Source organism: Haliaeetus leucocephalus, unplaced genomic scaffold (genome assembly GCF_000737465.1).
Source record: "Haliaeetus leucocephalus isolate CR32 unplaced genomic scaffold, Haliaeetus_leucocephalus-4.0 Scaffold173, whole genome shotgun sequence".
NCBI classification, from domain to species: domain Eukaryota; kingdom Metazoa; phylum Chordata; class Aves; order Accipitriformes; family Accipitridae; genus Haliaeetus; species Haliaeetus leucocephalus.
This window is the reverse complement of record NW_010972609.1, coordinates 2,746,781-2,762,667: the sequence shown is the minus strand read 5'-3', so window position 1 is coordinate 2,762,667 and position 15,887 is coordinate 2,746,781. Positions and strand designations below refer to the sequence as shown.

Genomic DNA, 15,887 nt, shown 5'->3' with positions numbered 1-15,887 from the left:
TGCTACAGCTTACTAGAGAAATGAAATATAAACCAAGCATTCTATGTCTTACTACTTTATGGCGATCAGCTCCACTACACACATCATGCAAAACTGCCTTTCGAACTAGTTACGCTGTTATGCTGGCATATGTAACTTAGAAAATATATATATATATATATAGACACACACATAAATATGCGCGTGTGTGTGTAAATGTACATATACACACACCTTTTTGTTGCTTGGAATAAAACCTATTTGTCAACTATTAAATCTGTGTGTAACAAAAAAGACGCCTCCCATAAAGATATGAACTCTTATATCAACAGATAACACAGCTTCTTTTATTCAGGTGTTGTTGACCTCCCGCACGTTCTGAAGTCTCGAACTTTTAACTTTGCCACTTTTTGGTATGCTGGTAAGTTAAAAAACATGATTGGCTTTTCCAAAGTCAAAAACTATGATGGTTAGGTAATAAATGTACCCTTTTACTTGTTCCCATAGGTGTTAATCATGCTGAAACATAATGATGTTTCCTACTATTCTCTTTGCATTGTCTGTTTTCATAGACACGTGGAATGTTGAAAAAAGCTTGACAAAAAACCTGGATGTCACCAGAACAGAACCACGATAATTATCAAAAGCTTAGTAGGAGCAACAATCCAGAAAAGGCTTCCCCTGTGTCAAGGGCCTGCACCCACTTCAGTTCACATGCAAAGTTAAAAAGACTAGAGTGACCTGAGCAGGTAGAGCATCAAAAAAATATCAAGCCAAAAGTTTTGCTATTACATTGATCATAACTTAAGCAAGGTCCTCTTCAGTAGTGCCCCAAATCTTTGCGCTCTACTCCTCATCAATGTTAAAAAGTATTTTCTCCACCGTCATCCACTTTATTAATTTCTGTCATCGCAGACCAAAGGGTTTGAAAGCACTACCCTTATCAAGGTCCAAGCAGCAACTTAAGAAACTAGAGAAACAAACAGTGACTCTGTTTTAAGTGATACACAATGAGTCTGGGAAAAGCAGCTAATTGCAGTAATCCATCTGACACTCAGAATGTAACAGCAGCCATTAGCAACACTGCATATGCCTGTTTCTGCTCTTACAGAGCTACACAGCCTGAAACTACCTCAGTTACTACACAGAGCTGCAAAGGTTTAAGTGAGACTAGCACCCAATCTTTCGACTACATATATTTTTAAACACATGTCTATTAATCTGCAATACTAGAGATAACCTCAGTGCCAAGAAGGACATCAGCAGCCTATTTTGTTCAATCAAGATTACCCCTGCCATAGCACATCCCTCTATGAGCCTCCGTCCCTGCCCGTCAAGATAGAGGAGTTAAGCAGCTAAATTCAGAAGGGGCCCTATCTAAAAATCCACGTGCCTTGCATTGTGTAATCATCACTGCCTGCCTAGTTTGACCTTGGATTTTGCCAAGTGCAGGCATGTGTCCCTACATGTGACAGTGTTCCTCTGTCAATGGCTATCCTCAACGTCCTCTTCCTCAAAAAAGAAAAAAAAACAACAACAGCAAAAAAATATCCCTTAACGTGGCAAACTGATCCCGTTAACCATGACTTCAGACAGCTACAATGGCCTGGAAAAGCTTGGAGGAATTAAAAAGCAAATGACAAAAGGAATGATAGAGTGGAAAACAGAGGAAAACAGGAAAAGTTGGAGGGATGGATCCCTGCGTAACGTAAAACAATATTCTTATGTATCGAGGCAACGGCCTGAAAAATGAAGGAAGGAATAAAGTAAAAGACCAATAAGAAAGTAGAAGTGACAGAAAAGTATGGTGACAGAATAAGCAAGTAGCAATATCCTCCCCTTAACTACCCTTGTCCAGACATCTCTGCTGTTGCACTGGCAAAAGCCATCATTGATGATTTGGTCATAATAAAGCCATTGCCTTCTCCCTTCTCAGCAAAAGGTAAGAAATTGGGCTAACAGTTGTGTATCATGTACATGACTAACAAAATTAAATACCAATAGAATTAATTTTTTTTTTCCCCTAAAAGAAATGCTGCAGAATGACTGGTACTAGATTTGAAATGGGAGCAACCAAAGAACGTCCTATACTTGTATTACAACAGAAAGTCAGACTAGATACAAAGGTCCTTTGAGCCCTAAGAAATTATTAAAAAAGCATTCACAAAGTTACAAGTAGGAGACTTTTTGACAAAACACACACTTTCAAACATCAAAACATCACTGGAATTGTATTATGGGCCATAATACAAGGTACGCTTTTTTTAATAAACTGATGTCTGCCACTATCATAGCTAATGAAAGAGACCTCTTTTTTTCCTCCTACACTGACAACAAAAAAAAAAGGGGGGGGGGGTGGAAGACACACACACACGCAGTAAGAGTATACTGTATTTATGCCAGGAAGAAAAAATACACATCACCATACAGAAGCACAAGTAGCTTAATAGCTTAATAGCTTAATTACTGAATCTCAAAAGAGAAAATATATTAAAATATTATAAAACATAGTGAAGCAGGAAACATGTAAGTTTAACCTTTATGAAAAAGCAAACTCCAAAATGCATATGATAAACTAGTAGGGGAAATTGCATTACAAGGTCTGTAACTTCCAAAGTGCATTGTGTCTATACTACATTGGTTTTGATCTTTCCATTCAAGTTAAATTATTTTACGGACCAAGATCGATAAATAATGCATTCCTCCTATAACAAAAAAACAACTAGCAAAAAGTAGCAAATTGCAAACTACGAAGAAAGGCTTTAACTTGCATGTCAGATTTTACACCTACTATTTCAACACATTCTCAAAACGGACCACTGAGCGCTCGGTATCTTTTAAGTTGCTACTGCTGCAAGACAGAAACAATTTCCTCTTACCTGTGCTCTAATTCTCGGATGGACAGTATAACTCCAGAAGTCGATGCCTTCTGTTGCAGTGTGGCCAGAAACGTGAACTCACTTTTATTCCGGAAGAGCTGAATTAACTTCTCGCTCACATGGGGAGCTGCGTGGATTTCTCTTTCTATATCTAAGAATTGTATTTTTAAAAAAAAGAAGAAAAGAGAGAAACAACACTCCGGTAAAAATGCTAAGTCAGAAGGATTCAGACTACATTTTTCATTTTCCCATCAATATTTTTCATTTTTGAGAGTCATCTACCATGCTCCACCACTGCACTTGTTCAATGAAAAAACCCAAGTGCCATCTCTGTCAGCATGCCCACTTGTCACTTTGACAAGTTCACAACTGGTCAGCTACTGATTTTCTGACAGAATTTTTAACAGGATGCTGAGCCATTTGTGTCTGCTGTGAGCAGATTAAGTTGCTGTAAATAAGGTGTGCTGCAGTCAGATAAATAGGCTCCTAAATTCTGAGAAATCTCAGGTACTGCCTCTCCCAACATAATTCACCAAGCTCCAATTTCAGTTTTTACCACTGACTCCGTTACCACCTCTCCATCGTACATCAGAGGAAACCTGTCCTTGCGCCGTGTAAGGCAGAGATGTATTATTGCTAATAATGCTATACGGCTGTGCTTCTGCCTGAGAAATAAATACAAAACACACTCGCAATCCACTATCGTTTCAGGGATTTCTCAGTTTAAACAAGCAAAGTGTGACAGCTCATACAATATTTATTAAACTACAGTCTGACCAGGCAGATGCAGAAATATTTCAGTCTCGCTAATCCTGCTGATGTCCAAGCGGCAGCATGCCTTCTCATACTTGATCTTTTAAGATTCAAATGCGCCATCTCCCACCTCATTCATTTTTATCTCATCCTTTTATTCACAATATATCATCACTCCAAAAGATGATTAATGACAAAAGGAAGAAATCACGGCATTTCACCTTCCCACCCCTTGCCATGTCTCTCACGCTGGGCCTTTGTCACACATTTGCAAGACCTGTGCTACTTGCCGTTCCTGGATGTCACAACCAATTAGAAGCCCGGTGTGCCTCCTTTCGAAAGGTTTACTTTGAAGCCAGAAATGCCAGCACAAATTCTCAGCTGGTAGAAAACCATGTAACTCTACTGAGTCCTGATAATCTCACCCAGCATGAATGCTGTAACACACAAAGGAGTGATGAGATTTACAATTCAGAATTTCACTGCAGAAAAAAAAAACCAAACCCACAACCAACATTGTGTCATTAAATGAGGCTTTGCAGACAGAAAGAGGAGAGACTGGCTTGAAAAACAACCTGAAACTCAGAAATGCAACTACTGAGGGAATGCCATGGACTGAAACTAAACTCCAAGGAAAAAGTATTCAAGCATGTATTGTAATTGGGTGCCCCAATTTTTCCTGTGCAGCTTTAAGCCCTCCAAATGAGCCTACACACTCCGAATGCCTAACACACTTGTACTCTGAAAACCTCACCTCTAAAAAGTACTGCAAATTAGACATCAAAAATCACTAGTCATCATTTAAAAATCTTTGCCAGAGGCTCAAATTCACCCGATAAATAAATACAATGCCCACTTTATAGCATCAAGCTATTTGTCTGTCCAACGCCACTTTTATCATAACAGAGGATAAAGCTTCAAAGAACAGAAACCGCTTCCACTGCCATCAGAAAGGGGAATGGAGGGATAAACAATGCAGCACAGAAGAGCAGATTTTGTCTTTACCTGCAAGATTTCATTATCTGTATCATTATCTTCACCTAGCAGGTGTTATTACTGGTCATAAATACTATCTAGTTTCTTTAAAAAAAGCTGACGCAGGAGACACAAAACTATTTATCCCATATACCAGTAAGCTCTCCAATATCCAGTTTGCTATCTACACAGACAGACAATCCACTGGTACTAAGTTCCAAGGCACAAGTAAGACTCAAGAGATAAAATGTTCAAGAGCTGACAGTTGGAAGATAGTTATCCTTGTTTTGAAGGTTAAGAACCTTAGTATCTTACAAAATTTTGTATTGCCAGAAATAAAATACGACTTATCAAAGCTTTCAAAAATTATTTCACATGAAAGCATAGGCAGTGCTGTGAGTGGAACATATATGTTAAAACTTCAGTCAAGCCTTGCGAAGTCCAGCATTTTCTCATTACGGGGGGACCCAGATATAAAGCCGCATCCTGCCGTCTATCCACCAAAATTTAAACAAAAATATACGATTCTCTAGTTGGAATCATGAATGAATAATCAATGCACTGACTACTCCAGTTAGAAACATAATGTTAAATATTGTGTTATACTCTACCACCTCTCCATAGTCATGAATACAGCAAAAGCATGTGCAATACCTTACATTCATTCTCTGTTGATTAAAATCATTGTATGCATAGATAATGAAATTATGGGGGAAACATAACACCCATTTTTAAAAAGAGAAAAAAGGAAGATCTGGGGAACTACTGGCCAGTCAGTCTCACCTCTGTGCCCAGCAAGATCATGGAGCAGATCCTCCTGGAAACTGTGCTAAGGCACATGGAAAACAAGGAGGTGATTGGTGACAGCCAACATGGCTTCACCAAGGGCAAACTGTGCCTGACAAATTCGGTGGCCTTCTGCGACGGGGTTACAGTGTTGGTGGATAAGGGAACAGCAACAGACGCCAGCTACCTAGACTTGTGCAAAGCGTTTGACACTGTCCCAGACAACATCCTTGTCTCTAAAGCAGCGACACGTGGATTTGATGGATTGACCACTCGGTGGATAAGGAACTGGCTAGATGGTCGCACTCAAAGAGTTGTGGTCAACGGCTCAATGTCCAAGTAGAGACCAGTGACGAGTGGCGTTCCTCAGGGATCAGTATTGGGACCGGCGCTGTTTAACACCCTTGTTGGTGACACAGACAGTGGGATTGAGTGCAACCTCAGCAAGTTTGCCGACGACACCAAGCTGCGTGGTGCAGTCGACGTGCTTGAGCAAAGGGATGCCATCCAGAGCAACCTCAACAGGCTTGAGAGGTGGGCTCGTGCGAACCTCACGAGGTTCGACAAGGCCAGGTGCAAGGCCCTGCACGTGGCTTGGGACAATCCCAAGCACCAATACAGGCTGGGCGATGAGTGGATTGAGAGCAGCCCTGAGGAGAAGGACTTGGGGGTTTTGGTTCATGAGAAGCTCAACGTGACCCAACAATGTGCATTTGCAGCCCAGAAAGCCAACCATATCCCGGGCTGCATCAAAAGAAGCGTGATCAGCAGGTCGAGGGAGGTGATTCTCCCCCTCTACTCCGCTCTATTCTCACTACTCCATGTGAGACACCACCTGGAGTACCGCGTTCAGCTCTGGAACCCCCAACGTAAGAAGGACATGGACCTCTTGGAGCGAGTCCAGAGGAGGGCCACGAAGATGATGAGAGGGCTGGAGCACCTCCCTTATGAAGACAGGCTGAGGGAGTTGGGGTTGTTCAGCCTGAAGAAGAGAAGGCTCCGGGGAGACCGTATAGCAGCCTTCCAGTACCTAAAGGGGTCTATAAGAAAGCTGGAGGGGGCCTTCTTCCAAGGGCCTGTAGTGATAGGACAAGTGGTAATGGCTTTAAACTGAAAGACGGCAGATTTGAATTAGATACAAGGAAGAAGTTCTTCGCTGTGAAGGTGGTGAGGCACTGGAACAGGTTGCCCAGAGAAGCTGTGGATGCCCCATCCCTGGCAGTGTTCAAGGCCAGGTTGGACGGGGCTTGGAGCAAGCTGGTCTGGTGGCAGGTGTCCCTGCCCATGGCAGGGGGGGTGGAACTAGATGATCTTTCAGGTCCCTCCCAACCCATCCTATGATTCTGTAAAATTCCAGAATGTTGGGTTCAAACTACTAGATAACGAGCCGTATTTACATACCGCTTTGCAACACACGTACAATTCATACGAAGTTACACAACCAGGCTTTTCAAAATGAATACACGTCTAGAGTATGGTGCTATTTCTTTGGAGTAGATCTACTCATTACCAGTCTGAGGAGGTACCAGTGCCTAGGAACACGCCCTACAACTAGACAACTGAAAACGTACTTGTAGATGCTGAAATGTCTCGGGAAACGCTGTTCTTCATAACTCATTCTCAGCAACTACAACGAGGGGAGTTTCCAGCAATTCAGCGGCAAGATGGCAAATGCGACCCAAGAGCTGGCAGCTGGACTTGTAAGCTGAAGAGCCCACCAAGGCTCGCGAGGACCCACGGGGCACACGAGCCGGCGTTTCGGAGATGGTAAGCCTGTCGGGGTGCTGAGCACAGCCCTGGGCTCGCAACCTGGGGCCCGAATGCTGGGAAGGAGCCGCACGAGGCCTCACTGCGGGCACGGCCCAGCCGGCACAGCATCACCCCAGCTCCTGTGCCCCACGGGAGAGCCCTCCTGTGCCTCTCTGGCAGTGGCCCTCCTCATACTGCGCGATCACTGGGTATGTCATCTGTTTGTGTTTCTCTCGATTTCTGCACAAAGTACCATAAAAATGAACTGGGAGTATGATCCATTTAGAATAAGAGCTTTCTATTTTCAGGTTGAAGGTTTCACACTTCAAAAAAAGAAAAATTGAGAATACATACACCCCCTCACCGCAGGTGCCTGAAAGGGAAAATACTTTTTATGCTCTCTATAAAAATAACTGTCTGCTTGTAATGAAATGTCGTATTTCCTACATAATATAGAACAATATAGGTTTATACAGTAATCTTCAGTGAAACATCGCTTCACACTTGAATGATAATGCAATCTCAGCAAAATAAATAAATAAATAAACATAGATACGACTTTCACATGCCCTTCTATGTGATTATATTTTCTTAATTTGAAATACTGACTGTCTGGAGAGGGTTTTTAAACATACCAAAGTGTTTCTAAAATTAAACAAGCAAGAAAAGCAAGCATACACAGTTATTTGAAAGTACAACAGATACAAATCATCTCAGAGCACCAAGTCAAGGCAACTTTCCACCTTCAGCAAAACAGAGAAGCAGAAGACACGCCTATGTCAGAGTGAGAGCGTATTTGTTGCTTGATTTTAATTACTTTTTTTCAGACCGCAGGTCCAAGGAAGAACGACCAAACACAAAGCAATGGTGCAGTTTCCCAGGACAGCCAAACCCATTTAGCCGCTGCCATCCCACATTTCCCTGCCCGGCGCCATCTCCCCCGTTCCCACCTTGCCTTCTCCCAGCTGCCTTGTCCTGCACGAGCCCATTCAGCCCCTGACCAGCACAGCCCTACCAAGCCGAGCTACAAGAGCAGCCAGCACCCAGGGCTACACTCACGCAGGGGCTCAGCACCGTAGCGTGTCTGGCCAGGATCTGCAGAGGAAGCACACAGCACCCTGCTTAGCTGCAGCAAGCTCTTCCACGCCCAGCCACCTTGATAAATCTTACCCACGACCGCGATTACTCACAATACTCGCTTTCAGCACCTTCAAAATAAGTCTCAAATTTTTATTTTACCATGGGTTTGTTTCCACTTCATTGTAACACTGGTCCAGATGAACAGTAACGCTGCTCTGGGGCCATTGACGTCAGGGCAAGCTTTACCTGTACCTATTAAATGTTCAGGTATTTTGGTACGCAGTAACCCTACATGACAAATGGAATTAAGAGGGTACAATAACTCAGGATTAGTATCAATCCTTACAAATTTGATTTAGGCCCTTAAGACACTTCTTCCTGTGTGGATCCACTGCTCTGTGCATCAGCAGCTCCGGCAACTAAAAATTAAAACCTCAGGCTTTTGCCACGCATAGCCCAGAACACATTAGAGGCACCAAATAAGAGAAAGGGAGAAGTTGGCTTCAGCTGCATTAGAGACAGCGTGAGAAAATTATCACCACACAGAAGCAGACAAAATGAGTCAGAGAAAGAAAAGGACAATGCAAAGAAAGCAGGCAAAGTTCTTGCCAACCTTACTCTGATGACAGTGTCAACAATCCACAGTACAAAGGGAAGCACATGACCATTTGGGCTGGAATTTTAAGCAATGAAAAATGTGCACCGGTTCTTACAAGCTGAATCCCAATCCATCTGGGCAATCATTTTTCTTTAACAGATGCTTCCACTAGAGGAAAAATACTAAAATTCAGTTCCAAATCAACCCGTGTTTTCTGAAGCAACAGGTATGTTTCATCATTCACTAGCCTGCTTGAATACCTTTTCCTTTTACTTCCTTACTTTGGCAGAGAACATACTGCAGAACACATTGCTTCATTGGTACTTTCAATCATTTTAAAGCTATTTGTTTCAACATGCTTTCAGAAGAACCTTTGCACCGTCACTCTGGACAACCAAGTAGAAATTAACCCTGCGACAACAGAGAATCTGGATTTCAGCTACAGCAATTAAGGAATCGAATATTGCAGCATATTGGCTTTTACCTTGCTGTAGGCAAAATCCAATAAAACTGAAATCTCTATTAAAAAACCAAACAAACAAACAAACAAAATACCACCAAAAAACAGTGCCCCATTTTTTTAAGTCGTCAGCTTTCCAGAAATGGAACCAAGAGTAGAAGAAGGATCTGAAACTAGCAACTCTCAGGGCAGACAGTTTCTAAAGTTGCTCAGGATGAAAACATGCAACAGCACCACAAAACCCTTCTCGCACACTGAAGGCAGGTGCTTCATCAAAGCCTCTGAGTCCAAATGGGATCCAGTGCACAGACCCCTTTCTGCACATTGGTCCCACAAATCACCTTTTGAAGAACTGGTCAAAAAAAAACCCCCAAACCTACCACCAAACAACAACCCAAAACACTACCGGTGATAGACACCCACTCCTTCCTGCTCCTCTAAAACCACTCCTCAGTCCACACAAGTCACAAACAGCTCCAAAAGTTCACAGAAAGGTGCTAACACCAACCACGGGAATAGCCGCCACAAAGAAGTCATTTCACTGCCAAGCAGGGAAACGCTTCAGGTAGTTGTCCCTCCCTGCCTAGCAAGGGCAAAATGCAGTTATCTGCAGATAGCACCAATTTTTTATTTTAAGCTGCGGGGAGAAAATTCACACAAATTTCTCCTTATAAGCAAACAACACGCTCCTGTCACAGGAATAGGCACAGAGCCACGTATATCCCTCAGAGCACTTTGGGTGCTCAATTTGGCTATCAGCACCAAGGCTCGAGACAGCCCACACCGCGCTGCAGAGACGTGCCAGCCAAGTAGCAGCATACCTAGACATCCCCTAAGCGCAGACCCAAATTAATTCACCATGCCCGGCACTCGCCTACACTGCTGCCAAGCCAGGCTAAAGCATGGGGTTTAGCAAGCCGTGGGGGTACCGCCAAGGGAAAATAAGTGCAAGCTTACATTAAGGTGCTGAGCCGGCCTCATTCTGCTCTCTGTGGCCCCCTGCACTGGAACAGAGGGGACCAGCACCGCCTGTCGTACCTGCCAGAAACCCAGAGAGAGGAGGGAAAACGCCTCGCCCTTCTCTTAAAAACTACGCTACCGGGGAGGACCAAAGAGGGCACGATGTTTTCTCACAAGCGCATCTCTGCTTCTAGGTATTCTCACCGGTACGAAAAGGCATTGTAAATGCTCTTGCCTTCCTAGCTCCACTCGGAGTTAGTAATAAACAGTAGGAAATCATGTTCAACAGCACAGCTTTCTAAATGACGATTATTCATTATAAATCACTTTTTACATGTTGCTTCAAACACCGTTTCTCAAGAATAAGATCCGTCTGCAGTGAAATGCTTGGTGATTTTAATATGCAAACCTCCTACAGAGATGATGTCTCATTTTAATTATTGTTTCGGTTTAATGGGTTTTCATTAAATTAGAGGATAGAGCAATTACCAGGGTGAATAGCTAATGTTACAAAGGTAAGTTCCCATGACTATACAGCAAAAGCAGTTCTGCTAGAGACGGTGGAAAAATAGTGTAATTCAATGTAAACTCTCCTTTTGTATGATGCAAAACTACCCTGGCAATATGCGTTCATATATTGCTGTCAGTTTGATATACATGTTTGTAAACTAGTTTACAACTAGGTCTCTCCCAACAAAATTAATCTAGCATTTAAAATTATATATATATTTCATTCCTTTCAAGAAGCTATTGCAAACCCAATCCTAAAACTCCAGATGCCAGGGACAGCAGAATTTTGAGACACTAAAGAAATCAAACAGAGACTACTTATCAAATCACAGTTTCTCCCCAACCAGTAATTTAGTTGATTTAGTGGCTTAATGTCGGACTCTTCACTTCTTGAAAATTGGCCTGACTAGAGCACTAGCTTGAATGACCACACTCATGTTAATTAAGTTGTTGTTGGGAGTCCAAGTCCTTTGTTTGCTTTATCAGCATTTCAAACTGAACCAAACGGAAACCGAGTACTCTGGAACAAACAGAGCAGCAGATATCGCACAAGACTTGGAAACAAATACGTGCCAAGACAGAAGGCGGCCACCTACACTTCTCAAGCCCCAGCGAGCAAAAGGTGCCCTCGGTGACAGAGAAAGCACAGCGGCGTAAAGCTGCAGCAAAGCCTACGTTGAGACACTGCCCCTCTTTCGTTGCATGTGGGTTTCGTATCTCCAGGGCCCTTCCTTGTCTCTTCCACCCAAATGGACAGAATGCCCAAGGAAAGCACTGGAGTCATCTCTCCAGCAGCAGAAAGACGAGTGACAGGCCTGGGCACACGCACAGCGCAGCAACCGATGCCATCTTCAAACCATTCGGCCATTACGGAGCAAAATCGGAAAACCGGAGTAAGCCAAACGGCTTTGCAACAAACTTCCTGCCGAGAACAACGGCGATCGCCTTGCTGAGGCTGTTACTCACCCTGTTACTCGAGGCAGCCATTTTAACTTGTTTCAAATATTTTAAGCGGCTACTGAGCTCAGGCTTGTCTTCTCAAGTAGGCTCTGTTGTTTCCTCAAGGGACTCGTGCTGAAATCAAGACTGTTGACAAACGCTTGATCCCTTAAATTAAATGCTTGGTAGAAATGCTCCAGAAGGTACGCTACCACTAAAAGCACATAATCTACTCTTAAATCATGTGAGTTAATCAAATTACATGTGTTGTTAGTTAATTAGTTCAGGAGTCACTGATTATAACATCTTTTCCACTGTTTATCTGTATTGGATAAGGTATCACGCCACTGTGACTATAAAGATTGCTATTTGCAAATGTGGAAGTTAACAACAACATTTTAACAGAAAGAGCAGGGACTATGGTAGTAACGCTGTCATGTTTGAACAGAGCCAGCGGCAACATATGCAACATTGGGAAAAAGCAGTAATTGCTAAGAATCGTTACCGATATGCTGTCCGTTTTGCAGGAGTACTGTCCACTTCAGGGATCTATTTTAAGAGTATATTAAACGCTAATGTCACACAAAATAATGAGCCACCCAAAAACACTGTCTATGCTCTGGCTTCGTGCAAAAGCAAGCTAAGCCATTTTTTCCTCCCCTTCTACAAAACATTTTCGGGTATGCTCAAAGTCACCCACCCAAAGAATTTGAAATTACTTTTAAAAAATGATAACGTACATTGAACTTGACAAAACATGTTCTTGAGCCGCATTTGTTTAAAAGAAACTTCAGATGGTACCAGAAGGTGAGGAACATCTAGAATCAAAAATCAGATACAGAAGCCAAGTTTTGCAAATAACCGCTAATTGTAGTTTGGACTTATTTGGACTTAATTGTAGTGTCCCCCTACAACCCTTAGTGTGTTTGTAAACTCAAAACAAAATTTAAGCTTCTTCAATAGAGCATGCAGAGAGATCGATCCATTTATATTTTTAAGCACTGTGTCATAATTCTGATTTTGCATTTAGCGCTCTTCCTTCTTACAGGTAATAATAAACGCTGCTTACACTTTATGGCAAGAGTATTAAAAATAAACAGTAACACCAAGTACTTCTGAAGTGCTTTAGGATTCCTAAGTTTAACATGAAAATGACAGACAGAGTCAAAAAGTAACCCATAACCTGGATTTTCAAAGAAATTTTAAGTACTAGATCCCACTGAAGCAGGAGAGAAGCTGAATGCCTACATTACCTTGACTCTGTTGGAAATCCCAGTCTAACTTCAGCAAGGTCACACAGAAATCAGAATTTGCCTCCCTAGTGAAAACCTGCATTCTTAAACGTGTAAATCAAAATACAAAAACAATACAAAAGTTTTAAATAGTTCATTAACAGGCAACTCTCAGCAAAACAGAAACCTCTGACTCAGTTTCTTCACTTGCAGAGAGAGGTTACAACGCCTAATGCTACTTATGGCAGCTAACAGACCTGGCTACACCTACACAACAGTTTTAATTTCCAGTCCAGTAAAGCCTTTCATCACATGAATAATCCAACTGAAGGCAATGAAATTATCTGTAAAGTTCAAAGTAAGCATATGCTGAAGTGCTCTCTTGGTTCAAAAACTCCCAATGACTTGACACTCTAAATAGGTTTTTTTAATTACTTTTAAAGCATTTAGCTCATTTATTACTAAAAATCTTATGGTTTTTCTTTATTCTCTACATACTACTTGTACAAGCATTAAACAAACGCGTTTCATAAACTAATTCTTCCTTCTGTTTTCTTTCCCTCAGAAATATCACTTCCATTTATTGCTAAAGCAAATTAAATCCTGGGTGTCTGTTTTATTTATTAACTGCATGATAATAGCATGAGGCATAATACATTTGTCAAAGCCCTTCTCTACTGAAGTATAATTTCTGCTGTCAGCCTCTTTACGTTTATGTTCAATATTCTAGTTGTCTTTGCTTCTTGGAACACACATAAGCACGCATTTATATATTCTCCCCAAATATGTATAAATTCTATTTGTGAAGTGTTCCACGCACCCCCAACAAAGAATCATAAATACAGCTAACATACTTAGTCATTCTCCTCAAGTTTTAGACAAATTATTTGAGAGATTTACGAATTCTCAAAAAATGTCACAATAATAACTGTTTTATCTTTTTACACCATAATTATGATTTGGAGCATTGCTTTTCTTATTTCACCCAAGCATACCACAACTCATGAATAAAATATGACAACTTTGATAGCATCCATTGCTGTGGGTTCATCCGTAACAGCAAACGTGCTTGGGGTACTAAGAGCTCCCTTTTGCTCCATAAGCCTTTGTTTCTGAAAATAAGCTTTTATTTAAATAGAATGCCACATGTGTCCCTCTTTTTCGCATTTCTTGCCGTTAGCAGTAACACCAGCAATAATGTTTACTTTTTTTTTTTTTAATGACTACATTCTGAAACAATTAGGATGGCATAAAGCTAGAAAGGCAGAATATCCCATCTGAAAGCTGGTACTCGCAAGACATCAAAAAACATTAAAAGCACTGCCTGCATCAGACAACAAAAGGCTAACACAGAGGACCATGACTTTTAAATGTGTGGGCAATACTATTATAAAAAAGAAACTTAATTTTCTTCTGGCTTCAGAATTAATTATGATGAAGTAAACCTAAACAACTTGCACCATTTCCCTAATAAGATTACTGTAACTAATACTGCAGAGAGTCCTCCTACCACAACTTGTCAGTAGATTCCCTTTAAAGGAAGACTTGCGCTAAAATGAGGTACGCGTGGTTTCCAAATCATCGGCATTTACCAAATTATTCTACAAATATCATGTTTTAAGGCCATGCTGCTTCATTTTCCAAACAGCATGTTGAACATCCTCCACAGACCTCCACAGACCAAGAAAAATCATGACGCACACACACACAAACCCCACTCTCCTCCCACACATCTTGGCTTTGTGATTTTCCCCAGTCCCCACGAATAGGCTTTAAAATTTCAACATTGTTATGCACAATGAGCCAAAGTGGAGAGAGAGAAGCAGAGGCAGGTCTGAATGCCATCCGTAGATAGTCTTTCATCATAGAAGCAATGAGTATTTAACCTCCAAGACCCAGTTTTATACGTGCTGCGCTCTCGGAGCATCTTTGCTAGCTTCCAGTTTACAAAAGCTAAAAAAAAATGAGAAGAAAAAAAAAAAAGAAAAAGAAAAAAGAAAAGAAGGGGGGACACGACACAGAACTAAGCTTTACAGCGCAAACTTGTCCGCTGTAGGAGGTGTCTGTTCCCACTGATGCCAAATGGAAAACTCTCAGTTTCAGAGGGAGGAGTCACCCGTATGTGCAAGGGGAGGACAGACTCAGTAAAATAATCCATGCAGCTGCAGCCATCCTATATTATTTTTTCCTATTTATAGCACAGAGGACCAATGGGAAACTCAGCTGTAACTATGTAAGAAATGTTATCACACAAGGAGGGAGGATGCGTGGACAGAAAGACTATATGAGAGATTTTTAGGAAGCCAAAACATGAGCGCTCAGCTACAGTATTTATTGCTCCAAAGTACTGAGTCACAGATCCCGGTTGTCAGAATTACAGAACCAACTTTGCTCTTTTAGCAGATATGCAACCTACGTAACTAAGGATTTAAATCAATGTTTTAGTGGACATCAGGTGCCAGAAACAATTTTTTTGTCCATTCTATTAAAAAAAAAAAATCTACTGTTCTGTATTTTGTATCATTGAATAGGCCACAAAGGCAAGGCAATCACATGATAATAATGCCATAAACCAGCACAGTATGACATGATTACTTCACACCATTTATGTGGCAAAAATGAAAACTAAGAGAAAAAATGTCCCCCTCGTGTCATTTATACATCCTCACTGCAAGTGGCAAGATTAATCTGGAATTTGGCATAGAAGAAGTAGGTTGAGGCCTCAAGTAGCATCTAATTTTTATTCTTGATAGGTAGTTCAAGACAGCAGGGTTTTTCACCACAGGAAATGGTCCATGCCTGGCTCTTGTATTAGGTCTGATTATATCTGCCTTTGTGTACTTTTTAAAGATACAAAATCTTAAAAAAATAAAAATTAAAAAAAAAAAAAATCATTGTATGTGTTTAAATTCATGTGATAGTAATTTCAAATAACACCACTTCCTTTTAGGCAAAAGATGTAGCTCTGTTTAGAAGTAATTTAATCA

The 15,887-nt window shown here is 41.4% G+C and overlaps 1 protein-coding gene across 2 annotated transcripts in view; it reads right to left on the bottom strand.

Annotated features, from left to right (window-relative positions):
• NELL1 (NEL-like 1 (chicken)) overlaps positions 1-15,887 on the bottom strand; it is a 293,636-nt gene that overhangs the window by 266,040 nt on the left and 11,709 nt on the right. For both annotated transcript variants that reach the window (XM_010563709.1, XM_010563710.1), the window contains one exon: positions 2,859-3,009. In XM_010563709.1, coding sequence (XP_010562011.1) covers positions 2,859-3,009 — 151 coding nt within the window. The remainder of the gene's footprint in view (positions 1-2,858; positions 3,010-15,887) is intronic.